This window comes from Mirounga angustirostris, unplaced genomic scaffold (assembly GCF_029215605.1).
Source record: "Mirounga angustirostris isolate CCGP_5_RB_7025 unplaced genomic scaffold, mMirAng1.0.hap1 SCAF_13, whole genome shotgun sequence".
Taxonomy (NCBI): domain Eukaryota; kingdom Metazoa; phylum Chordata; class Mammalia; order Carnivora; family Phocidae; genus Mirounga; species Mirounga angustirostris.
Genome location: NW_026991721.1, coordinates 67,981,349 through 68,008,222, shown reverse-complemented (window position 1 = coordinate 68,008,222; position 26,874 = coordinate 67,981,349). Strand labels below are relative to the sequence as shown.

The window sequence follows — 26,874 nt, the reverse complement described above, 5'->3', positions numbered from 1 at the left end:
TCTAAGCATATGCAGTGGGTTATCCTGGGGTTGGGGCTATCTATCCAGCACACATGCAAAATCGTTACACTTTCCAAATTCTATATAATACCTTCTGTTCATATTATTTTTATTATGTAAAAGTAAGTTGTAAGCAACATGCTTAGTATACTCTATATTTTAAAATACGTTCATATACATTTTATATTGTATATACATGTATGTGTACATTATGCATATATTATATGCATTAAAAACACCCAGAGTTGAGTAAAAGGCATAGCATAAGAAAAACAATGATATTGTAATACTGATGGAATGGGACAGATGGTAGCCATACTTTATAGTGAACATAGGATAATGTGTAAACTTGTCAAATCACTAAGTTGTACACCTGAAACTAATATAATATTGTGTGTCAACTACACTCAAGTAAAAAATAAATAAATAAATAAGCGTTAAAAAACCCCTTACCTGACATTTTGAAGAATTCCAGTTACTCCTGAAAATTAAAACATTTTAATACCTTAAAATAAAAAAAAAAGTATTCATACATATATCCAGGATTTTTTTTTTTAACAAACATTGGACTGGTGCATTTTTTTCTAAAGGTGTCTTCAGATTTATTTGAGCATTTAACTTCCTTTCTTCTCTTTTTAGATGAAGATATTGCATATACATACATTATGTATTTATTCTGTATGCACAGAAGGAAATATGAAACAAAGTATGCATACCTGTTAATGTGGCACATTACTTCTTTTGTTTTATATTTAGTCTTGTTTGAATAAGTCACAGTGAGCACCTTATTTTTTACAGATTTTTCTTTACGTTTTATTATTTAAAATACAGATTACAATACCATTACTGTAATGTATGAAATAAACAATTGAGCAAGATATAAAGATTCCTTCAACACAAGTATTTCTTAAAGTATATTTTAAAAATTCTCCATTAGACTTGGCTTTGGATTTCTGGACCTTTGTGCCTGTATTGTGCTGAAAGACTTTACAGGTGTATCCGGAGCAATAAACCAGTTACCATCATCTCGGTCATAAGCCATCCCTCAGATGTCATGGAAATCCGAATGATCAAAGAAAATTTTAAAGCAAGACCTGGCCAGGTGAGTCAGTGTTCAGCAACTTTTATTTATATATGTATTTATTTATTTTAATTTTTTAAGGGAGGGGAGGGGCAGAGGGGAAGAGAGACTTAAGCAGGCTCCATGCACAGCACAGAGCTGGACACAGAGCTTGATCTCGCAAGCCTGAGATCATGACCTGAGCTGAAATCAAGAGTCAGATGCTTCACTGACTGAGCCACCTAGGCGCCCCAAATTTCCTTTATCTTTATATAATTTTTAAAAATTAGTATTCATGCCATCATTAGAATACTTACACTTCTTTCTTGGTCATTTAAAAATTATGTTTGTTGTTTTTTAGTATATTATTCTACATTGTCCCAGTGTGTCTGCGTTAGAAAATCATCCATTTACCCTTACAATGGTAAGAAACTTGTTTTGATTTTTAAAATTTTTAGAGTGACATGCATCTTTTTCTTTTGTGTGTGTGTATTCTACCTCATTCTAAAAATCATTCAAGGCGATCACAATGCCCTAAATGTTAAAGAAAGCCATTTTTTTATACAAAGAAATATTATCTGTTCAGAAACTTTGTAACTCTTTATTATTTTTGGACACTTTACAATTCAGGAAGCAATATATTTGAAATGTATTAAAGATTGATGATTCAAAATACAGAAAATTTCCTGGATATTTACATTTTTCCTTTTATGAAATATGTACCAAAATATAGTATGTATGGTTTTTTTAGAGAGATTGAATTTAATGACAAAAAGGGTACTCTGAGTCGAGGTGGAAGCATAAGAAAATCCAGGCAGTGTTTAGAAAGGAAAAAGTCCATTGTAATTGATGCCCAGGCTGTGTGTGAGGGAGGGAAAGGAAAATAAAGTTGAAAAAATAAAATGGAATAAATATTAGGTGGGGGAAAGATCTGGCTAAGTAATGGTGTCACCAAATATTTTTAGCCAATCAGACATTGTTTAACATTCTTTTTTGCATTGTAAGTATAGCATGAGCATATTATCAAAAAGTAAACAATTCACTTTTCCTCATTTCCCCCACTTTTCAATCCTCTTTCTTCTCCAGTATTTGGCATATATTCTTCCAGACATTTTCCTCTATACTTAGGCATATATAGATGTTTGACATTCATTTGCTGGATCATTTGTTTTATAATTTGCTCTTTTTACTCAACAATATGTCATTGACAACTTTCCATGTTACTCTATTTGCATATGCCTCATTCTTTTTTAATGACTGCCTAATATTTCACAGTAGGATAGTACTGTAATTTATTTAATATTTCCCATTGATGATGGAGACTTGAGTTTTTTTTTTTCCAATTTCTAGCAAAGGTAACTAAGAACAGGACCCACATGTTTAAATATGTGCTTAAGATATGCAAATAAAATTGAACAGATGCAGGGACAGAAGAATCACTGGGTGCTTAAGTGCTGAGATGTAGGGGTGGGGCTATCCTGGGAATGACAACAACTTTTTTTTTTTCAAGATTTATTTATTTATTTGAGAGAGGCCGGGGAGGGGCAGACTCTGCAATGAGCATGGAGCCCAGCGCAGGGCTTGAGCTCACAACCCCGAGATCACAACCGGAGTTGAACCTAAGAGTTGGATGCTTAACTGACGGCACCATCCAGCTGCCCCAAGAATAGCAACCATTTTCAGATTTGATGTGTTAGGTTGAAAACTTGGAACCCTTGGCCACGTTACTTCATCTTTCCGTGCATTTGTTTCCTCAGAGTAATACTGTGATAAAAACAGTATCTACTCCTAGGTATGTTGTGTGTTTAAGTGAACTCCCACAAGTAAAGCATATAGAACAAAGCCTGGAACATGGAAGGTGCGAGGTACGTGTAAATATATGCTAGCAATTATTACGATTTTTGTTTTCATTGTGAGTTTGCCCCTTGAGAACATGTACTTGTGAAGACAGGTCAAAAAAATCTATATTTAAGGGATAAAAGAAACAAAAAGGAAGTGTCAGGGAGTTAGAGAAAAAACAGACATGATTTGTTCAACAGCATTTCTTTAAAGGAAAAATATATTTTTGCTTCAGTTCCTTCAAATTTTGCATTCTGTTTGTAGGTAGCAGACTTATTTATTAATGATTAAAGAAAGGTAGTTTGGCATCTAGTGAAATGGTTGACAACATTCCATTTTATCAAGGAAGATGGCAACACTGGCCTCCTTGGGGAAGAAATTAATTTACTGTTGTTTCTTCGACCTGATAATAGAGGAGTACAGTCCAGACACCCTTTCATCTGGTGCCATGTGGGTGGCTGGCTAGAGTGAGAGGGGAAATGTGTTGTTAGGAGGAATAGTGAAAACCTAGTTGCCTTCGTGGGATTGAAAGCCAGGACCTCAGAGTCCAGGACCCAGCCATCACCAGAGCCAAGTAGGCATGTCATGCCCTTCACTGCTCTAGGCTATGCATGCCCTACAACATGGTTTAATATTGCCCTCGTTCCAGGAGACCTTAGGATCCTTGGTGAGTAAATGTGACAAACAAACCTTCCTGTATGATGCTTCAGCTGAATCATGAAGGCATTCTCACATGATTGCATCCACTACAGTCAGAAGCACCGTGTTTAGTTCTGGTAGTTTAAGACACATTTCCATTTCTCTGATTGCATGTATCCCATGAATATGAAGTTGGTAACATTAAAAAGAAGGGAATAGGGAGAAAGTATGCATGTACGTTTGTCTTTACTTAAGTAGTTTAAAGAGTTTGGTCTACTCTTGGGGTCATACCAAATTTACTTCTGAAGTTAATCTTTCTTTGTGTGCAACTTTTTTTTTTTTTTTTCCACCTTTAGTGAGGTGTAATTGAAAAATGAAAAAGTTGTATATATTTAAGGTGTGTGACTTGAGACTTTATTTTGAAAATAGTTTCTTCACCATAGCATTAAATAGAGAATATGGGATAAGAAAAGAAGGTAGTTGCTGAATGATAAATATAGAGAAGAGAGGTTTTTTTTTTTTTTTACAAAAATATTTCCCAACATACACAAAAGTAGAGAGAATGGTATAATGGACCGCCATGTTCTCATCACCCAGCTTCAGTAAAAACAAAGAATATAGTTAATTTTTGGTATACATTCTATCACTGAAAATGTTATGCTCCTCAAAACAGAAAATCCAAGAATTTTTCTCTTATGGTACATGCCAAGAAGAGGCTTTTAGATCTACTCTCTTTCAGTTGTCTTAGGATCCTTTCACAGGGCAAAGGAGAAATTCAGAAAAGAGCTGTGTGTGGGACATACGGGCTCCTGGTGGCCTGACCTGATTCCCAAGCACGTGATTGGGGCAAGTGCTGTGATAGGCCTGTGGCTGGCTGCAGGCACAATTAGGAGGGAGAGAGAAGCGGGGGAAGGGGACAGACCAGATGGAAGAGTAACCAGAAGTAGGAGCCAGAGTTAGGAAAAGGAGGACAATTATATGTAATGTAATATTCACACAAAAAACATGAACTTGAGAATTCAGCCCCACTCTGTCACTCATGGGTTCTGTGCCTGGGAGGGTATCTCTGGTGGTGGTCAGTATTTGGTAACTACACTATTGTTATTTTTAATAATCCTAGAATGTTTCCTTTTAATTTGGATTTTTGCCTTCACTTCTGCAATTATTTATTTATTTTTTTTGAGAAGCAGGGATAGCACATCAATGTGGTTTTTCAACCTGAAAATGAAAAATTTGGGCGATATCACAGTAGTCTCAGCTTTTGAAAATCTGTCATGTAGGTGAAGGATTAGATATTTTTCCCTTGGGATCCCAAGGTGTAGAAATAAGAATAACAGTAAAAAGTTTTAGAGAAATATATTTTGATTCAATATGGTAAAGACATTTCTAACAATGAGACCAGTCCAGAAACTTAGAAAGCCATCTCCCTGGAATGTTTAGAAGGAGATTTCTGCTAGATCAGGACTTTCCTGCTTGGGCATTATTGACATTTTGGGTCAGATAATTCTTTGCTGTGGCATGTTGTCCTGTGCATTATAAGATGTTTATCAACACTGGTAGCCACTACCCACTAGCTGCCAACAGTACCCCTGACTTGTGACAATGAGAAATGTCTCCAGACATTGCCAAATAAACCTTGAAGGGCAGAATTGCCAGCAGTTAACAACCATTATGTTAGATCAGTAGTTGCCCAACACAGCTTACAGTGCCCTTAGGATAGTGCTTATACAGTCTTCACGATGCTCTTTATGAGAAGGGAGAATTTAGGAGGCACGAGCAAAGGTGGAGGGTTACAATGCCTAACTTGTGTTCTGGGGACTCTGATCTCATGTCAGTGGGAACACCTCTCTTTCAACTAGCCTGCATATGAGGGTTCTGCTTAAGTACTCATGGATATCGTCACCTAAATATGTATGTATGTATATATATATACTTTTTTTTTTTTTCCCTACTCAACTAGAATCCTTTTTGGAATTCCATAAAAGTTATTTTGGCTACTGTGAGTTCCTGAATACTGTCATGTGGTAGAGAGCTTTGGAAGAGAATTTGATTCATTTTCAAATTCATAAATATTTTCCATATTTGTAGTCATCCACTCCCAAATAATAGGGTTTGGATATGAATTAAAAGAAAAGGTAGGATAGGGTACGCCTGGGTGGCTCAGTTGGTTAGGCATCTGCTTTCGGCTCAGGTCATGATCCCAGGGTCCTGGGATCGAGCCCCTCATCGGGCTCCCTGCTCGGCAAGGAGCCTGCTTCTCCCTCTCCTTCTGCCTCTCCCCCTGCTCATGCTTTCTCTCGCTCTGTGAAATAAATAAATAAAATCTTAAAAAAAAAGAAAAGGTAGGATAGCAGTATAAAGATAAAATAAGTTAATCAAGAGCTAAAATGATGTAAGAATATTCTCAGATATTTGACATTTTTGTCATCTGAATGAAGGATGATTATTTTTTTTTTCCTATGGAATCCTAAGATGTGAGAATAGGAACAACTATACATTATTCTTGGAGGAAACATAATGGTTTAGTGCCTACTTTGGGAACTAGGATGTGTTTGCCTGGGTGGGGGGGAGACAGTCGAGTTCCTCACCTCAGTGAGGCTCTGTTGGATATACAGCACTCCTGAGTCTCCTTAAGAGCAACAAAGGATCATCACCCGCTGCCCTGACTCTGGAGGCGGACTGGTGAGCCCTCAGCACTAAGCCTCTGAGGCCAGTGCAGGCTTTTTTCAGAAGATTCAAGTTCATGAGTGCATTGGATGGAGGCAAAAGTTTGGACACCTGGAATTCTATATTCTCCCCAGTTTTCCTTCTTTCTTACTTTTTTCAATTAAGAAAAGATTTTTCCTTATTCCTTCTGCTTCTTCCAGGCCACTTCTTCAGTTCTCATAAAGGAACATGGTCCTTTGAAAATTCTCTGAGGAAAAAAATGAGAAAGAAAAAGCATTTTTCTATGACCTAAAATAGTTTGGAAAATACTGCTTGATATACATCACTTTTAGAAATTCATAGTGCCTCTTAGCATATTAATAGTTCTGAGAAGTTCTTTAATAAACAATCTCATTAAATTATATTCACCCACTTACTTAATACTGTCTCACTTTCCCTCATTTGGGTCTTGGTATAAACTAGTCTGTTCACCCTTGGGAACCAACCTCTGTCTGCGTCTTCTACTAATTCACACTCCAAATGCCTGACACTCTCTTTGCCCGGGCGGTTCTTCTCATCTTTCCCACCTCATTCAGTGTCACTTCTTGAGAAGCCTTCGCAGACCCTTCCTAGTAGGTTGTTTCTTGACCTTTTCCTCTTATAAGTGCTTCTGTACAGTCTTGAACACCAGTGACCTTAGATTATTTGGTTAATGCCTCCTTATTCCTAACCAAAAGGTCCAGGAACCCTTTCAAAGATGCATTCATAGCACAGTGTCTGGGACACAGAGTAACCCAATGCAAATCTGTTGAAAGAGTGAAAACACCTAATATATAACTAGCATTTGTGATCTAGCTTGATAAATACTTTATAGATAGATTCTCTTTTCCTCATCTTTTTTTGTTGTTGTTGTTCTGTTTTGGCATACTCTTACTTGGAAGGTGAAGCTAGAGAAGAGGAAGTTATAGGGATTAAAGAAAAAGGAGAAATGCTTATGGCTGAAGTGTTTACAGTTAAAGACTAGATTGCCAGCTCTGTTCTGAGTCTAATCTGTAAGGTCATGGTGGCTATTTTTCTTTAGCTCAGAAGAGGAGGGGGGATGTACTTATGGAAAAAGTGGTTGGGGGAGAAACACCAAAGGCAAAAGGAAACAATCCATGAGTTTTTCTGGTCAAAAACAATAGGTTCTTTTTCACCTTCCATCCCCTGTTCCCTGGGCTAACAGTGGAAAATCCCTTGTTCCTAATTTCTGTGCTTATCTGACAAATGCTATGAATATTTCTTAGGAAATAGGTCTTCGTTTTTTAAGTTTAGGTTGTGTATTCACATTTGTTCTTATTTTAAATATCTTTTTTTTTTTTTTGGTATCTGTATCTCATAGTTTAAATTGTAACAATAGTTGGCTTCCAAAAAAAAAAAAAAATGTTAAGGCAAAGGAAGTTCTTTTCATCAGACCATCTGTGTACTTGTGTAGGCTTAGGAAATGGTTTATAGCCTTCCCAGATTTTGGGGGGTTACTGGCTGGCTCACTCCTACTATCCCCCAAGGGAGTTTCTATTTTCATAAAGGGGAAAAGAGGCAAATCTTGCTGCTGCCTAGGAACGAATTTGAGTAAAGCAAACAGTTCTAAGCTAAATTTTACATTGTGCTGTTATGTTAATGTATTGTCTTTTCCTGCCATTTCTTTCTTTTTGTCTAATTACTTCGACTTGGCACTTACATGTAAAATGCATGCTTCTCAAACATTTTCACTGGGTATTTCCCTTAAGGGTTCCTGTGAAAAAAAGCAACACAAAGCAATTTCCCATTTCCTGATTCCCACTAAAAAGTGTGTAAACACTTTATCTTTGTTAAGGGTAATAGTCCCTACTAATTAAGTGCCCAAGAAGTTCCTTCATAAACTTTGAAAATATTGTAGTTTTAATTTTTGTTGTATTCCTATGAGACATGTATTGTTCATCCTGTATGATGCAGAAAATAATGTGCCTGAGATTAAATAACATGTCCAAAGTCACACAGCTGGTTAATGCCAGAGGTGAGATATAAAAATGGACCTGCCTGGCAGAAAGGCACGTTGCTAGCTAGCTGTTCTGTGCTCTCACCTGACTCACCATCCATTGACGTTCAGGGCATTCACATACATATGTTTTTTAGAGATTTTATTTATTGAGAAGAGAGTGTGCGCACGCTTGCACACACAAGCAGAGGAGGGGCAGAGGGAGAGGGAGAGAGAGAATCTCAAGCAGTCTCCATGCTGAGTCTGATGCAGGGCTCAATCCCACACACTGAGAACACACCACAGAACTTGAACCGTCTCAACAGAGGCCTCCTCAGGTCTGACAAGAGCTCTGCCTAAAATGCAAGTTCAGAGTTGTCCTATGTTGAGGTCAAGAGGTCAAACCTTTGTACTCTCCAGTGACCAGTCGTTGGAGGTCAGATAGCTCCAGGGAGAGGCACTTAGATAGAGGCACGGAAGCTTCGCTTCTGTGGGAGCCCTGAGATCATGACCAGAGCCGAAATCAAGAGTTAGACGCTTTACCGATTGCGCTGCCCAGGTGCCCCAAGGGCATTCCTGTTTCTGAAACTCCCCTTGCTTTTGGAAATCCTTGTTGTTGGAGTCAAACAACAAAAAAGAATTGCCATTTAGGAGAGACATTTACTGAAACTATAAAAATGTTAGAGAAAAATGCAGTTGAAAGTTCTGGATTGTCCATACTACTAAGCCCTTCTCTATGTGGAACATTAAAGGTCAGATTCCCCTGCTAGAAAAAAAATCTAATCCTTGTTTTCACATACTGTGCCAATGTACAGAAAAATCAAATCTATAAAATATACAATTATAAATTCAGTAGTTTCACTTTCATTTTTAAAAATGGAGATAAAGCTTTTAAGACTAAAAATACAAAAATAAGTACAAAAAATAAGGTACAGAAGCACTGCAGTAGGTCTCACAATTTTAGTCAAAGTACAACTAAGTTTTGAGTACTGATTTAATTAGGAATCCAGTGGTTGGGAGTGTTAATTGCTTAAAGTGCTTCAGTGTTTCTTACGCTTGACGTTGACTTTCCTACACAAGGAAGACGTGCTAATCTGGTGGGTTTTCCCAGGAAGCTGTGACTGTTTTCTGCTAATGCACCTGGATTCTCTCAAGTGGAACCACCAGGCATATGTTTGCTGACAGGACTGATGGGGATCAGAGGCCATTGTGTAGTGTTAGACTGGATTTTGGAATCCTACAGCCTGGATTGGAGGCCTAGATCCCCCATTTAGTACTATGACTATTGACATCTTTAACTTTGGTTCACTTCTTTATTAAGTGTGGTTAATAGCGGCGCTGGGGTGGCTCAGTTGATTAAGCGACTGCCTTCGGCTCAGGTCATGATCCAGGAGTCCCAGGATTGAGTCCCGCATCTCCCTCTGACCCTCCCCGCTCTCATGCTCTCTCTCTCTCTCAAGTAAATAAATAAAGTATTTAAAAAAATTTTTTTAAATGTGGTTAATAATAGTAACTTCTCTATGCAGTTACTCTGCATCTTTTAGATATAATCAAGTGCTAGGCATGGTGCTTGGCATATAATAAATTCTCAGTAAGTTTGCAACTATTACGGTTCTTATTTTAGAGAATGGCTGGAGAACCAAGACAGGATTAAACTGAATTGTTTTGTTTTGTTTGCTTCATTCTGCAGCATGCAGTAACTAAATTCTGGCCACAGATTGGTTGAGAAACAGTCATTTGAGGGAACTGAAGATTTGCCTCCTGTGGTTGACTAGCCTGTAGGATGAATGTCTTAGGTTGGGTTTCCTGGGAAACAGACTGAAAGGTAAAGATTTTCCTGAGGAAGTTTGTGGGGAGTGTGCTCAGGACAACATTGATAAGGAAGGAGGGACTGAGAACACACCACAGAACTTGAACCGTCTCAACAGAGGCCTCCTCAGGTCTGACAAGAGCTCTGCCTAAAATGCAAGTTCAGAGTTGTCCTATGTTGAGGTCAAGAGGTCAAACCTTTGTACTCTCCAGTGACCAGTCGTTGGAGGTCAGATAGCTCCAGGGAGAGGCACTTAGAGGCACGGAAGCTTTGCTTCTGTGGCTAGCCATTCCTGGGGAGGGTCTCAGTAATGAGCTCTGCAGGAAACACTTGGAACAGCTGGGAGATTGAGGAATTAGTGTTTTGATCCTGAAAATTGGGGGTGGGGGGAGGAAGATCTGAGCAATGCACCACAATTTCCACTACAAATGACATTTAAATGTATGTCTTTAACTTATATATTTATATTCGTTTATATATTTATAAATATATTAAAAAGTGTGGTAAATATATCTTTTGTGAGAAAATTCTTCTTTTTTAAAACTTGAATTTAAATAGGAGACACAGAAAAAAAATCCTAGCTTATCTAAATTCATTGAACTTTAGAAATGTGTAGTCCAAGGGGATTAAGAGGCACAAACTCCCAGCTATAAAATAAATAAGTCACAGAGATGAAAAGTATAGCTTAGGGAATATTGTCAATAAGATTGTAATAACTTTGTATGGTGGCACATGGTGATTACACTTATCGTGGTGAGCATTTTATAATGTATATAATTCTCGAAGCACCGTGTTGCATACCTGAAACCCATATAATATTATATGTCAACTATACATCATTTATAAAACAACTTGTAGTGCAAACACCAACTTTTTTTTTTTTTTTTTTTTTTGCTTATTGTTCGGGAGAGGGTATATCTAAAGCACAGATTCTTTAAGGGATCAAAGTAACATGACTGATGAAAAAGTTAGATCCAGAATTCATGTTTTCAGATTCTTCTCCCTTTTTAGACCTTTATGGGCTTCAGATCTTGATAGAGTTTTACATTTTGTTCTTCAGCTATGTAATAGATCTTTAACGGTGCTTTTCAGCCATGCTCTTTAATTACCAAAGTTTGGATTTTCTACCAAAACAAATTTTCTATCAGGGTATGCTTTCACCTAATTTAGATATGCAAATCAGAGATGGCTTTTAAAAAGCCCAAACTTAAGAAAGCATGAAAATTACTGCTTCCTATGAGATGTAGCATCTCTTAGTGATTACCTGAGATGGACGTTAATTTTGTTCATTGATATTCTTCGTGGATTCTCGATTAAAGAAATAACGTAGACTCTGCTTTTTTGTGGACGTAATTGATTGCAGTTTGCATGAATACCTCTATATCCTTTCATTATTATTTGTATTCAGAAATACACATGTGCTTTCCTGACATCTGTATTCGAAGTTGTGTGATTCATTATTTTTAAGCTGGGATAACCTGATTTCACATATTTTTCCATGAGTCAGAGGCAAGTCTAGCTGTTACTTTGTTATTGTCTGCGCTTTTTCATAGCAAGCCTGCACTTGCCATCATTTTGCTGCTTTGTATTTTTAATCTCTTAACCAGTTGCTTTGGGAATAGTCTTTCCAGTTTTCAATGAAAACCAGACAAGAATGGTCATGGATTCCTTAAAGATTGGTGAAGTTTTTGTTAGGATTATTTATTTCATTTCATGGGTTTAAATACAACCAGGAAGTCTGCATCAGCTGTTTTGATCTTGGGTCTTGCTTTCATTTGTGTAATTTCTTAAAGAAAAAAAAATTGTTTTTCTCTAGAGCTTCACAAATCTTTTGCTTGGGAAACTTAGAAACTCAGCTAGGATAGATGATAGATTAGCAAGGCAACGATGTGTCTTAACCATAGACCAGACACAGTGGTGGAAATTGCCCCCAAAAGGTCACTAATGTCCATGAAACATAACAGGATATCTGAAGTCTCTGAACATTAAACATCATCTAACTGCTCTAGTTTGGCTCTTTTCCAGGGGAAAAGAAAATATTCCTTCAGTGCCTAATGAGAGCCTACATGATAAATATGAACTTAAATAGGTCAGTGTATTCAGGGAAAACCAGCTGTTTAATATTAAACTTGATTTATCCTATTGGTATTTTTAGATACCTCCTTTTACCTAGGTACAAAAGAGAATATGATGAATAAAAGCTCCCTTCTTGAGTCACATTTCCTTCCAGCTACTGCCCCATTCTCGGTTCTTCAGTTCTGTTTCTCTCATTTTCTCTTAAATCCACCAACTTTTTGCCCACAGCACCCTACAAAAACATTTCCAAGGTCAGCAATGACCATGTGATTGCTGAGTCCAGTGGTCATTTCCCAGTCCTTGATGGACTTGACCTCTCAGCAGCGTTTAGCACAGCCAATCACTTGCTTTATTGAAACACTTTTTTCATTTTGCTTCCAGGACATCCAACTCACCTGGTTTTTCTTCTCATTTTCTGGCTTTTACTCAGTCTCTTTTTGCTGTTTCTTGCCATTTCCACAACCTCTAAATATCAGAACACTCGATTGTCCATTCCTTGAACCCCCTTTCCTCTCTAGCTAAACTCATTTCTCTGATGATCTCATGCAGTCTTACTGATGCATCTGGGTGCTATCATCTCCCAAATGTATATTTCCAGCCCCACCTCCAACTCTAAAATTCAAGCTCATGTATCCAGTTGTCTGCCAGAAACTTCCACTCAGATGTCTAAAGGACATCTTAGCATGTCTAAAACTGAACTCCTAACCTTCAGCTTCTCAAATCTATTTCATCCACAGTCTTCCTCACCTCAGTTAATGCCAACTCCATTATTCAGGTTGCTCAGGCTGGAAACCTGGATATTATTCTTGATTTTTGTCATTTTTTAAATATAGTCAATAATCTGTCCACACATTTTCTTGTCTCTGCCTTCAAAACATGTCTACCATTTCCGCAGTGGCTCCTGGTCCAGTCTATTACCATCTGGATAGCCTGCTAACTGGTTTCCCTCTGTCTGCCCTTGTTCACCTACCATTTAATCTTAACAAGCAGCCAGAGTGATTATTTTAAAATGAAAATCAGATCATGTCATTTCTCTGTTCAAAATTGGCCAGTTTACACCCTGAGTTATACCTGATGCTTATTGACTTGCATCTGTATAAATGTGTGTCTGTCTATGTGTGTGAATGGAAGAGGGAAGGTCAGCATGGCTGGAATACACTAAGAAAAAGGGAAGATGGAAATAATGTCAGAGAAGTCATGAGGGGTCAGATTTTATGGAGTTTATAGAACATTTCGAAGACTCTGGGTTTTACTTTAAGTGAGGAGGGGCCACACTGGAGGCTTCTGAGTAGAGGAATGGCATGATCTGACTTACTTTTTAATAGGGGTTACTCTTTTTTTTATTTTAAGATTTTATTTATTTATTTGACAGAGAGAGAGCGAGAGCAGGAACACAAGCAGGGGGAGTGGGAGAAGGAGAAGCAGGCTTCCCGCTGAGCAGGGAGCCCGATGTGGGGCTCAATCCCAGGACCCTGGGATCATGACCTGAGCCGAAGGCAGACACTTAATGACTGAGCCACCCAGGCGCCCCTAATAGGGGTTACTCTTGCTGCTGTGTTAAGATTAGATGAAGGGAAATGAGCAGAAGTAGGACGACCAGTTAGGAGGCTGTTGTGGGCATCCAGTTGACGTATGATGATGGCTTGGACCAGGGAGGTGACAGTGGAGCTGGTGAGAAGGGGTCAGATTCAGAATATATTTTAAGTGAGCGCTAACAGGATTTCTTGATAGCCGGGGTATGGAATGTGCAATAGAAGAGTCAAGGTTATCTCCCAAGTGTTTGGTCTGAGCAACTGGGGCTTCATTGAGCTAGGGAAGGCCATGGGGAGAGCAGGTCCTGATGAGTGTCTGTAGAGCTCAGTTTTGAAATGTAAATTCGAGATGGCATTTATTGTGCTTTCATTAAATATTTGCTGGGCTAGTCAGCAAAGTCACTGATCTCAGCAATCTCAGCTCTCCTTTCCACTGAACAGGTTATTCCTACATCTAGAGCCCCTTCTGGCCTACCTCTACTTGTCTTTGGGTTTGTGGAGGAAGAGTTGCCTGGCTTGTGCTTGGGGTCAGATGATTCTGGGGGTCAGGTTATCTCATATACAGACGTGAACACAATTCCTCTTTTTCTTTTTTTTAAATCATAAGCTGAACCCTGGCTTCCTTCTGTTGCCTCTGAGGTCTGTTGTGAGGGAAAGATGGGCTTGCTTCTCAAGGTGATCCCCTTTATGAAGATAGTGGGATTTAAGCTTCATATGTTTCTTCCATCAATTTCCCAACCACCATCTCATCCACATTTCACCATGCCAGATTTTGTTGACACCTCTCCATTGTTGATATCATACCCCATGTTATCTTTGCTGTTTTAATTTGTGTTTTTGTATTCCTAAACCATCATTTTAGTGTTTTGTTTTTTTGAGGGAATTGAGATAAATACACACATTCCTTCACAGTTCATAAACATTTCATTTACATACTCTTCCAGGATCTTTCTGTTTAAGATGGAGTCTATTTTTTCATGCAAATATATGAGTAAACACTAATCTTTTTTTCTTCAAGTAAACAAGTAGACATTAAAATATTGTATTTGTCAAAATGTTTAGAGTCATGATGTTGCATTAATTGTGATGGGTTCTGTGCTCCTGGCTCATTATCTCCTCTCTTACTTTTAGAACAATCCTCATTTGTGAAATTGCATGAGCTCCTAGTATAGTCTCTGGAACACTTTGGATTCATGTTTGAATGTATGAATAAATTATAGAAGAATTGTCCATCGTTGAAGTCCTTATTCATTCTCAGGTTAATTCTCCAATATTTTACTGAACTGATGATATTTGAATGCATACCCACTATGGGTAAGGTGCTATGGAATATAAAGTACTGACTTAGAAATATTTCTTGATCTCAAGACATTGTAAATATATTTTAATACAGAAAGAAATTACATAAAATTAAAGAGGTGAACCATAATAAAGGGCATAGTAAAATAATTTAGAGGGTCAAGAAAGTGAGGAATTTTCATGACAGGGGAAATCAGGATTTCTTCATGAAAGTGGTGGCATTTGAGACAAGTCTTAAGGATTTGCTAGAGTACAGTATGAGAAATGGGAATGGAGTCATTCTACATGAGTAGACTAGTAAGTGGGAAAGTGAGAGGCCAGGGAAATGTATTAGCTGATCCATGTTGGCTTAGCTGGATTAGAGTGGTCGAGGAGGAATATGGAATATAAAGTTGGAAATAATTTGGAACATGTGTGGTTAGTTATAGACTGTAGGAAAGAAGGTGGATGTTTTTCCTTAGGAGGACACAAAAGGTTACTCGATAGGAGATTGCTGTAATCAGACATTTTCTTTGGTAAGGTTATTTTAGAGGACTTGAAAATTGATTGAATGCTGGCAGGGAGAGATATATATGATATTCCTCTGCGACTTGAGCTTCTGCTCTGATAAGGGCATAGGTTCTATGTCCAGAGTAAGAGAATCAGGAAGAGAGGACAATTTGAAAAGTAAGATAATGAGAATTTTAAATATAGAGTGAATTTCAGGTGGAAACGTCTAGCAGGCATAGAAACTAGAGCTTTGGAAGAAGGGGTTAAAAATAAAACCTGACAATATGATTAAAGACTCATATTCTGTGATCATTTTCTCTAGCTTAAGAAATTTGGTATATTGAAAATAGAGCGTTTAATATAGTAACATCTACTTTAGAATCATTTTTTTTATTATTGCAAGATTCTTGATTTAAAAACAAACACATTGTGGCTTTTAAATTTCTTTTCCATGTTGAATAAATCATTCTGCAGTGATATCATTTTTACATGTCATTCTCAAATGTAAGATGATTACGTAATATCTGTTTATATTTTTGTGGGACTGTTATAAAATGATTAGTCATTTGAGCACTTTAAAAACTCAATGCCATATTGAACAAATAATTTGAAGGAAAACATTTTTACTCAAGGATATCAAAATAGAAATTCCTCCAGATCTGTTCTTTCATACAAATTTGGTCACTTTATTTTCTTATCGTTAAACTGGGTGATGTGTATTTTGGTACATATATTATGGTCCGTACATGAGCCGTACTCTTTCTCTTCATCTAGGAAACTTACGTGAGACTAAATTGAGACTCAGCAATGTCTTATTGTTTACATTTTAAATTAGGTTTTTAAAGATTTTATTTATTTATTTGAGAGAAAGAATGAGATAGAGACAGAGAGAGCATGAGAGGGGGGAGGGTCAGAGGGAGAAGCAGACTCCCTGCTGAGCAGGGAGCCCTATGCGGGACTCGATCCCGGGACTCCAGGATCATGACCTGAGCTGAAGGCAGTCACTTAACCAACTGAGCCACACTCAGGCGCCCTTAAATTAGGTTTTTAAAATATTTAAAATTATAAACATTACAAAGGCTAATAATAAATTTAAAAAGGAGATGTATATGATTTGATGAAAGGAGATGAAAATGATTTCTCATTTTCTGTCTTCAGTTTTGCTTCCCAGAAGTTAATATTCCTAATGCAATATTATGTATTCTTTTCAACTTATTTCTCTGTTTAGGAAGAAACATTCATATCTGTTTTTATTTTAATAATATAAGCTTAAGTACACATATTATCCTGAAACTTTTTAAACTGAAAACTTGTCATAAGCATATTTCCTTATTAATGTTCTAGGGGAGGTAGATAGCCATAGATATCTGTACTTTACTATTTCTCTTCTTTGAGAAGTTTTTTTAAGCACTATTAAAAAGATAGTGAGGAGACATATCTAGAAACAAGTTGCTATGGCTGATGTCAAAAAGGTCTGTGTTCTCCTCTAGGATTTTGTTGGTTTCCTGTCTCACATTTAGGTCTTTCATCCATTTTGAATCTATTTTTGTGCATGGTGTAAGAAAGTGATCTTGGTCTTGTTTCATTCTTTTGCATCTTGCTGTCCAGTTTGGTGTGCACACATACCCACACAGAAATATTATTCAGCCATAAAAAAGAATGAAATCTTGCCATTTGCAATGACATAGATGGAGCTAAAGAGTTTTATGCTAAGCAAAATAAGTCTGTCACAGAAAGACAAGTATCATATGATTTCACAAAACAAACAAGCAAAGGGAAAAAAAGAGAGAGAGAGAAACCTAGAAACAGACTCCTAACTATAGAGAACAAACTGATGGTTACCAGAGGGCAGGAGGGGAGGAGGGGAGGGGGGGTAGGGGGGAAACAGGTGATGGGGATCAAGGAGGGCACTTGTGATGAGCACCTGGTGATGTATGGAAGTGGGGAAACAGGTGATGGGGATCAAGGAGGGCACTTGTGATGAGCACCTGGTGATGTATGGAAGTGTTGAATCACTGTATTGTACACCTAAAACTAATATCACACTGTATGTTAACTAACTGGAATTTGAATAAAACTTTGAAAAAATTAAAAAAAAATTAAGATAGTGAGGAAGCATTAAAGAAGCACTACACTATGTTTTAAGCAATATTAGTGAATCTGAACATTTTTTTGTGCAAAGCTACTAGAATGTGATTCTAAGATCTCCAGTCGTTGTTTCAAACCACACGTGCTGAAACCATTCTGTGTGTTAATCTGGCAGGCCCCCTTCAAATTTGAGGCAATATGATTAGGCAAAGACTATGTTAAATTCTGTGTTCTTCTTCCTAGTTAGTTTGAAAAAATATCAGTAACTTATAAAGGTATTATACCCAGAGTTTGAGAGAAACAGTACTATGTTTTATCTCTTCAAAATCAGGTCAGCCTTAAAAACTGTATGGATACATTTGGCCAGCCTCACAAGAGGGAGGCTTGTAGGCTCCTACAGGACTGGAGGGGATGTTATCACATGTGAGTCTCTTTTACAATGTTTGCACTGAAAAAAGGGACTGGAGATATGAATATTTGAGAAGAAGTCAGATGCACATCAGGCATCCCAAGACTAACTTTTTTGCTCTCTCTTCTGATACCTTCTTGGCTTAGATCTTCTTTTTATAATCTAAGGGTTAGTTCAAAATGAGGGAGACATCAAGTGACTCATGGACAAACAGATTGGTAGCTTGAGACTCTGTTGGGGTTCTTGCTTTCTGTGAGCTACAAATTTTGCTGCATAGAGGCTCTGGCCAGCGTTAAATAGTATGAAGTAAAAATGATGGGTGGTTTTACAGATCACACCATCGTACTAATGGTATAATTATTAAGATATACTAGTGAACAAAACTTAATGATCTCAGAGTTATTAAAAACCAGAATGCAAATGAGATAAATATTAGAGTCACAATTATAAATGAAATAACATTTTAATAGTATAAATAATATTTAAATAATATCATTTTTTAAAAACTTTTATTTATTTGTCAGAGAGAGAGAGCACAAGCAGGGGGATCAGAAGGCAGCGGGAGAAGCAAGCTCCCCGCTGAACAAGGAGCCTGATGTGGGACTCGATCCCAGGACCCTGGGATAATGACCTGAGCTGAAGGCAGTCGCCTAACCGACTGAGCCACCCAGGCGTCCCTAAATAATATCATTTTTATAGTATTTTTTACTTCTTTTAATATTTTTATCGTACAGTAATGATTCTATTAGAAACACTGATTGCGGGGCGCCTGGGTGGCTCAGTCGGTTAAGCGACTGCCTTCGGCTCAGGTCATGATCCTGGAGTCCCAGGATCGAGTCCCGCATCGGGCTCCCTGCTCGGCGGGGGGTCTGCTTCTCCCTCTGACCCTCCTCCCTCTCATGCTCTCTGTCTCTCATTCTCTCTGTCTCAAATAAATAAATAAAAAAAAAAAAAAAAAAAAAAAAAAGAAACACTGATTGCAGAATCATGGAAATTCCCCATGTCACATCAATTCCCAACCCTGACCATTTATTACATCGTGTACTTTTTAGTACATTTCTGATTTGTGGTGAACAAGTGAGCAATACCTATGTTTTTATTTTAGTGTTCTCACTGGTTTCCAAGCTTCCTTTCTTTTTTGACTGTGCGTTCTTTACATTTCTCCACGGTGTCTTCATCTCCCCTTATTTCCTCTTCTTATAGCATCCCAATGCTATAAGACCTACATATGACCTACATTAGTTGGCTGACACAGTGAGCTTGAGGATCTTGACTTGCTTTATGCAACCCATTCTCCATCACAGGGCCCCAGGACCACATATGACTTCAGCTCATATTTCCCCTGAATTCTTATTGTTGTACGTCGATTCTAGTAATCTTTAACAAATAACTTTTCTTCCTCCTACTCCATTTGATTTCTCATGTGACCCTTACGCATTTTCCACGTTTGCCTTAGTGGAGACAGTGACTTGCCATAGTTAAGAACAATGTAGTCAGATAGACTTGGATCCAGACTAGGTCTCATCTTCTTACTAGTTGTATGATCTTGGGCAAGTTCATATTTTTAAGTCTCAATTATTCAGTTTCCCTAACTATGAAAGACAGGGATTATTGTGAGATTTTGGAAATAAGGAACTTGTCACTGCCCTTGGCACATGATACTCAGTGAAAGCTTGGTAGTTACAGGTTTGAGAAGTTACCAATGGAAAGGGGGGACTAATTTCTGTAAAAATCAGGAAAGGACAAGATATTGTGTGATAAGAAAGGGATGTTTTAGGAAGTAGAACAGTTGAAAGAACTTTTATCATACAGTTAAAAATAATAGTGTGTATAAAGTTATTATCCATAACCCTTAGGTTAGATGTGTTTTCAGAATTCAGAATTTTGTGGATTTTAAAAGGTAATGTATGTTTCATATATTACATAAGATCTCTAGCAGGATATGGGGTAACATTCTTAAACAAATGGATATTTTTTTTAAGATTTTATTTACTTATTTGAGAGACAGAGAGATAGGGGGAGAGAGACAACATGAACAGGGAGGAGAGGGAGAAGCAGACTCCCCACTGATCAGGGAGCCCTATGCCGTACTCAATCCCAGGACCCGAGGATCATTACATGAGCCTAAGGCAGACTCTTAACTGACTGAGCCACCCAGGTGCCCCAACAAATGGATACTTCTGTAGGAAAACACTTCTGTATAAATTTTTATACAGAGGTATTAGCCTCCCATCATTACCCTCCCATAAATTCAAGTCCGATAAATGCCACCAATTGAGTTATGAAAAAACTTACTTTTCACAGCGTTTGAATCTGGGGATTACAGATGAGGGATTGGAGTTCTGAAAAATAAAAGGAGATTCTGCATTTCCTTATTGTGAGCCAAAAATTATTCTCTCATTTTAGTGATGTGGGTGTTTTCTACATTTTGTAAATGTGGGGCTGCAGATATTTTTCTTACTTCCATAGCCACACTCATTCCTCTTCCAGCTACCCTTGCCAGTTCACTCCAGACTATTTTTTCTGAGAATTAAGGGAGGGAAGGAAGTAGAACTTTTTAAGTAGGAGTTTCCTTGTTGGACATGGAAAACTCAGGTCATGTTGGGAAATGTTTTTTTCTTTATTCCTGGAATTTGTTAAGATGTGAAGTGTATAATAATATCTGGAAAGCAAAAGCAAAAATAGTCCCATTTCTTCCTTTATGGTTAAAAGCTCTGCCCTCTTAAATATTTTAACTCAAAAGGCATTTTGGCAATATTTGTTGTTAAATGTGAAATACTGACAATTTTAGACTATGTGTATTTTTTTATATAAATACCTATGGGTTTTTAAAGAAATGTATACTAACTTACCGACGGGTCAACATTGCTTTTTTCTTCCACTAATGAGGATCTATATCGATTTTTAGTTCATTCCTTTCTATTTTCTATTGATCTGGGGGACTTGCTATGAGAATGAAAATTGTAATTAAATCATAGTTTAGTAATACATAACTATTACTCAGAATTGATTCCAGGGGTTTTGTTTTTGTTTTTTAGTGTCCTACTGAAACCAAAGCAACATTTGGGGTCCACCTTAAAATAGTAGGAGACTGGACAGGTATGTGGAACATAGAGCTTTAAGGTACATACTTTGAGAATAATGGGTCATACAATAGTTTGCATGTGTTTAAGTAGTACGACTACTAGCATATATGGAAATGTGTATATGTTCTCAAGCTTTTGTTTTGTTTTCTTTCTTTGCATATATAGTTTTGATAGTCATATTTTCTTTTTGTAGGATGCATTTTTGGAATTCAAATACCTTGGATATCAATAATTGTCAATAATGTATTGTTTGCTGTGTTTGCAAATCATTGGTTTCTGTATACTTGTCAGGTGCACTGGCAATAGTGGGAAGAATGAAATGTGTTTTTTAGAAAATATGATTTTAAAATTGGTTGTTGGTTTTACTCTCAAAATAATCAACACCTGGAATTGGGATTTATATTGAGATTTAAATCTTCCAGTTCTTGCATGATTTTTTTGTGGTATTACCTATGTGTATATATCAACTCCACAGCATCTTTGGAATAGTGGTCATTTTTAATAGCAAATCTATTAGTGATGTGTTACTCATTTATTCAATAAAAAATTTTGTATTACCTGAGAGATGCATTATATTAAGAGTTCTGAATAAATAAATGAAATATTATTCATTCTTCTATTCTCCTGGTCCAACACAGTGACTGAAAAGTGAGTGCTCATCAAATGTTAGCTTGTTGGCTAGTTGTTTAGTTTGGTTGTTCAAAAGAAAGAATGCAGATTTGGACATGAATGCAAGTGTAAATAAAAATATTTTCTAATTGAGTGCTAAATTAGGAACAGGAAATTGGAAAAAGGTAGATTAGTAGTCTAGGGTTATAAGAGGAGCTTCACAGAGAAGAGGGACTTTGAGCTGAACCTTGAAAATCAGGCAAATGAAGAAGGAAGTAGGTCATTTTAGTAGAAATCACAGCATTGTCAAAAATCAGGGAGGGTAATGCATAAACCATATCTGAGAAAGGTGAGTCAATCAGCCTAGTAGAAGCAAAGATTTTATCTTGGGAGTACTATGGAAAAGACATTGAGAGTCAGCTCAGTGCAGATCTTGAATGCCTTGACAAGATACTAAAATAACTTAGAGATGCTAGAGAACTTTTGAAAGATTTGGAGCATCATAACAAAAATAGTATTAATAATTTGCTAGTTGGATGGATTAGAATTAAGGAAAGACTTACTGGTACTGGAAGGCAAAGGAGAAGAGTCAGTGGAGGGGTGGGAATGGAAAGAGGACTAGAAGGAATGGATTTGCAAGCACAGGTTTAAGAAGTTAGCACTGGTATGTGGGGACTAATTTCTGTAAAAATCAGGAAAAGACAAGATATTGTGTAATAAGAAGGGGGTATTTTACAAAGAAAGACATTTGAAGAGCTTATATCATACAGTTAAAGATTACAGTGTGTAAATTCTTTATCTATATAAAGGGCAGCCAGCTTGGAATTGGAGACTTGATGAAAATGGAGAAAATAAACAACATAGTATTTAATGGGCAAATGATGAGATTAGTCAAAAGATCTTTGAGCATTATGACCTATTCAGAATTAGGAAAAATCAGGCTTCAATAGATATAGTTTATTTGCTTGCACTCAAAAGAGATCACGGTAGCCCCTTGTTAGAAAAACACTGGTGTAATATGAAAATAATAATTCTCATGATAAGCCCAGAACTAGTTGACATAATCATAGTTGTTTTGCAGTATTTGACAAATGTAGAACAAGTAAAGGTCTTCTTTGCTAAGAATCCCAATCAAATAAGAATTAACCAGTAATGAATGGTAATTGATAAAACTCTATATCTGAAGGGAAGCAGCACAGTGAAGATATAATTTAATGCATCACGGTAAGGAGAAGCTTCATGATGGATTGTTACTAGCTATTGTTACTGAGTTTCTTCATAAAGTTATTTTCTGTTGTCAGTAGCTCATTAAAATAAATGATTACCTCATCATTTATTTCAATCTTTCCTTTTATGAACACCTACTAGTTTTAATTTTATCCTCCTTTTTTATGTACTGTGCCATTGAGGGAGAAACAAGATCATTCTATTCAGAGTTCAGTTCCAGTCAGATGCATTTCAATTAATAAACCTTCGTGGTTGTTGACTTTAAATATTTGTTGACTTGGAAAAAAATGTCAAGCGTTCATGCATAAAACCCCTAAATGATTCTGCACTAAATAATGTCTGGCACTTCAGTTCAAAAAAAGGTTTAGCTATCTCAAAACAATAGAATTATAATTATGGAAGGAAAACTGGGAACATTACTCCTAAGATCGTTGGGTTTTGGTCTAAAAGAATTGATTAAAACTTAGTATTAAGAGCAATAGGGGTAGGAAATACCAAAGGGGTGCTTAAAATTTGAGTATCAGCGGTTTGCCTTTCTAAACTGACAGATATTTTACAGTTATCTTTTTCTTCCCTGAAATATGTTCTGCCTTGGGCAGGTGGAAAGAATAGGTTTTATACTGCCCCATGGATGATCTTTCCAAGACTAATCAATGATACCCAGCAGCAAAGTGACCAAGAAGCAATTTAAGCAGCTGCATATCCCAGGGCAAGGAGGCCTCAAAGTTTCAGATTTATTGTCTAGCTTTTTATTTTAACCAGGACTCTTGTTGCACCCCTTAAGTATGTGAAAGACTCATTAAGTTTGGAAGACCCTTCAAACCTCAAACACGATTTAGGTTTTTCCTTGAAATGATGGTGGTAGAGTGGGTAGACTGAATTACTCAAGGGGATTTATCATCATATTAATATTTTGTTGCTTTTCTAGAATCAGTCATACTTTCCAATTTCAATACATGGTCACAAATTGCCTACTGGTTTGATTATCATTCTAACTATCCAAAATGTTTTGTTATTTTGTGCATTAGATGTCATTACTATTGAATAATGTCTGAGATAATGTTATACTGTTGGTTTTTTTAGTGTCTAAATAGCAACTTACTCTAGAGAGGTTAAGTTTTACTACAAAAGCATTATATGCATAATATCTGCATTGAAATTAATCTAAAAATTTTGTCTCTTTTCCAGTCAATAATTAATGGATTGACAACTGGATAAATATGCAACAGAGGGCTTATTGCATATATCATATAATAGCTTTTCCTTGAATCAGGGGTATCAATTTCTATCAATTTATTGTCTATTGGAAAGTATTGCTATAATCAGAAGATATGGTTCACTTTGAGGATCAAAAGTGGTTAAACAGGGCCATATAACATCATGAATTTGCCTTAATACATAATACATTGATACTCGTAGTACAAGTAACCTTAGATAGGACTTTAGTTGAAGACTAGACCAAAAAAAGAGTTGATAATTCTCTCTCTATTTATTTCTATGTCCCCACCAAATTATCCAGGTATATATTATACTTCATCTAGCTGATTGTTTATGAAAAGATTAAAACAGAATATGTGTAATGCATTTAAGGTATTTTTTTTCATTTGGGGAACTCTCCACAAGTTAGATTATGACCACACAAATTATAATAATGTTATTATTTTCTGAGAACGTGTTTTAGAACAATTGTGGCATCCACCTTATACCACATGTATCTGTGAATGGCTTTTGGTGGCTGTAAAAAAAAGCAAAAAATTAAAAATACTCTTCTTGAATACCAACCCTATTTTGGAGGACATGCCCAAAAAGCAGATCCAAAATAAGTTTGAGCAAACTGGCTTTTTTGAACAGCACAAATCATACTTGGATATATGAAATATCTGGGTTTTACATAATGCATGTTCACATAGTGTAAGGTTTAGCTTAAGCCCATAATAAATATGAGTTTTCAATTGCTACATCTACAAAGGAGTGACTAGAAATACTCTTTGTTGTTGTTTTTGTTGCTTTGACTAGCAAATTAACATGGTTAGACATTTGTGGAAGATAACATTTAATCTCTTTGTTATTTAGGCTAATAATTAAATAGTTATTAAATACCTACTGTATACCAGACACTGCATTGTGTCTGGAGATACAGAATTGGCCAAAACAGACAAGGTCTCTGCTCTCCTAGAGACTGTATTCTAGTCAGTAGAGATCTCCAATAAACAACAACAACAATAAAAAACAAGGTATAATATGTTAGATAGTGATAAATGCTATGAAGAAAAATAAAGGTAAGGGAGTAAGAATGATCAAGGGTGGGAGTGCTGTTTAGACCGGGTGTTTAGTTACATACAAGGAGATGAGGGGATGTCAGGTGGATTTCAGGAAGAAGTGTATTTAGACTAAGGAAAGAGTAAGTGCAAAGTCCCTGAGGTGGGAATAAGTTTGGATACTCAAGGAACAACAAGGAGGCCAGTGGGGCTGGAATAGAGATGGAGAGGGAGAGAATAGTAGGAAATAGATCGGAGAGGTAAGCAAGGCATTGGACACTATAGGCTATAGGAGGACTTGCATTTTTATGTGATTGAGAAAAAAAGGCATGGTTTAGAAATCTACATCTGAATGATACTATTTTGTTTTAATACATACTACCTAGTGGTTGTCAGGCTGAGGTTATTTACTTATTTTAGATGATTGCATTGAGGGAGAAGGGGGAAAAGGTGGGAATTCAGAGAGTGGCAGAAAACAGGTCAAACTTTTTGTTGGGGTGGGGAATGTATCATCATTTTAATGATGCTTCAGTAGTGGTTTTATCTCCTGCCATATGGCCCTTGTTTATGGGGTCTGGTAGCCTGGTGCCCCATCAAGCCCCTGTGATGGTAGTAGCTTCTTTCTATTCTCTGGATTTCCTCATGGTCTTTTAACTTCAGTTCTTCCCTCACCTAAGTTACTAGTTCCCTGTATTAAATTCCTTCCACTTAAATTATGTAGTCATTCCTGGTTTTGGTTGGATTTGTACCATTACAGGAGGTCTGCAAAGCCTCTTTGAACAGAGCTCTGAATCTATACTATATACTATATACTATTAATAATGGGGGAGATGAGAGAAAGCATAAAAACCCTGAAGCAGGCAAATGTTTGTGGTCAAGGACCAGTTAGAAGTGCATTGTTGCTGGAACTGAGTAAGTGGAAATGTTGTAGGAAATAAAATCTGAGGTTACCCATGGACCAGACATGGTAGGCACTTATGGACTTCAGTTTTATTTTAAATCTTATAGCGAATCATTGGAGGATTTTGATTAGGGTCTGACTCACATTTTAAAATGGTAACTCTGGCTTTTGTATAGAGAATATGATGGGGGTAAGCTAGAGTGGGAATTAGGTGATGAGTTTAGAGAGAAGCCCTTACTCCTGTCTAGACAAGAGAAAGTGCTAGTTACACATAGGGTGACAGTGACAGGGTCATGAAAAGTGGATGGATTATAAAGGTATATCTGACAGCTATTGTTGATGGATTGGAGGCGGGATGTAAGAAGAGTTAGGAATCATGGGGTGTCTGAGTGGCTCAGCCGGTTAAGGGGCCAACTTTTGATTTCAGCTCAGGTCGTGATCTCAGGGTCGTGGGATCGAGCCCCACATTGGACTCCACGATTAAGGTGGAGTCTGCTTGAGATGCTCTCTTCCTCTCCCTCTGCCCCTCCCCCTGCTCTCTCTCTCAAATAAATAAATAAACTCTTTAAAAAATTTTAAAAATTTAAAAAAAAGAAGAGTTAAGAATCAGAGATAATCTAGGTGTTTAGAGTAAGTAAGTAAGTGGATGGACAGTGCTGCTGTGTATTGAGTTAAAGAACTTTGTGGCATATCAGGGAGCACAAGAGTGGCCATTCAAATTCCATTTTGTACAGTTTAAATTTGAGATGCCTCTTAGACTTTCAAAAAGTAAGGTTGAATAGGCCATTGCATGTGTGAATCTGGAAGTCAGGGTAGAGATCCAAACCTGGGAATTATTGTATTCATGGATCAGCTAGAATAGTAATTCTCATCTATGTAAGATTTATAAACATTTTAATATACATTTATA

General features: G+C 37.0%; 1 protein-coding gene across 3 annotated transcripts in view; it reads left to right on the top strand.

Annotated features, from left to right (window-relative positions):
- Positions 1 to 26,874, top strand: part of NOX4 (NADPH oxidase 4) — a 362,080-nt gene that overhangs the window by 80,609 nt on the left and 254,597 nt on the right. For all 3 annotated transcript variants that reach the window (XM_064577120.1, XM_045894592.3, XM_054512172.2), the window contains 3 exons: positions 938 to 1,102; positions 1,422 to 1,484; positions 20,922 to 20,982. In XM_064577120.1, coding sequence (XP_064433190.1) covers positions 938 to 1,102; positions 1,422 to 1,484; positions 20,922 to 20,982 — 289 coding nt within the window. The remainder of the gene's footprint in view (positions 1 to 937; positions 1,103 to 1,421; positions 1,485 to 20,921; positions 20,983 to 26,874) is intronic.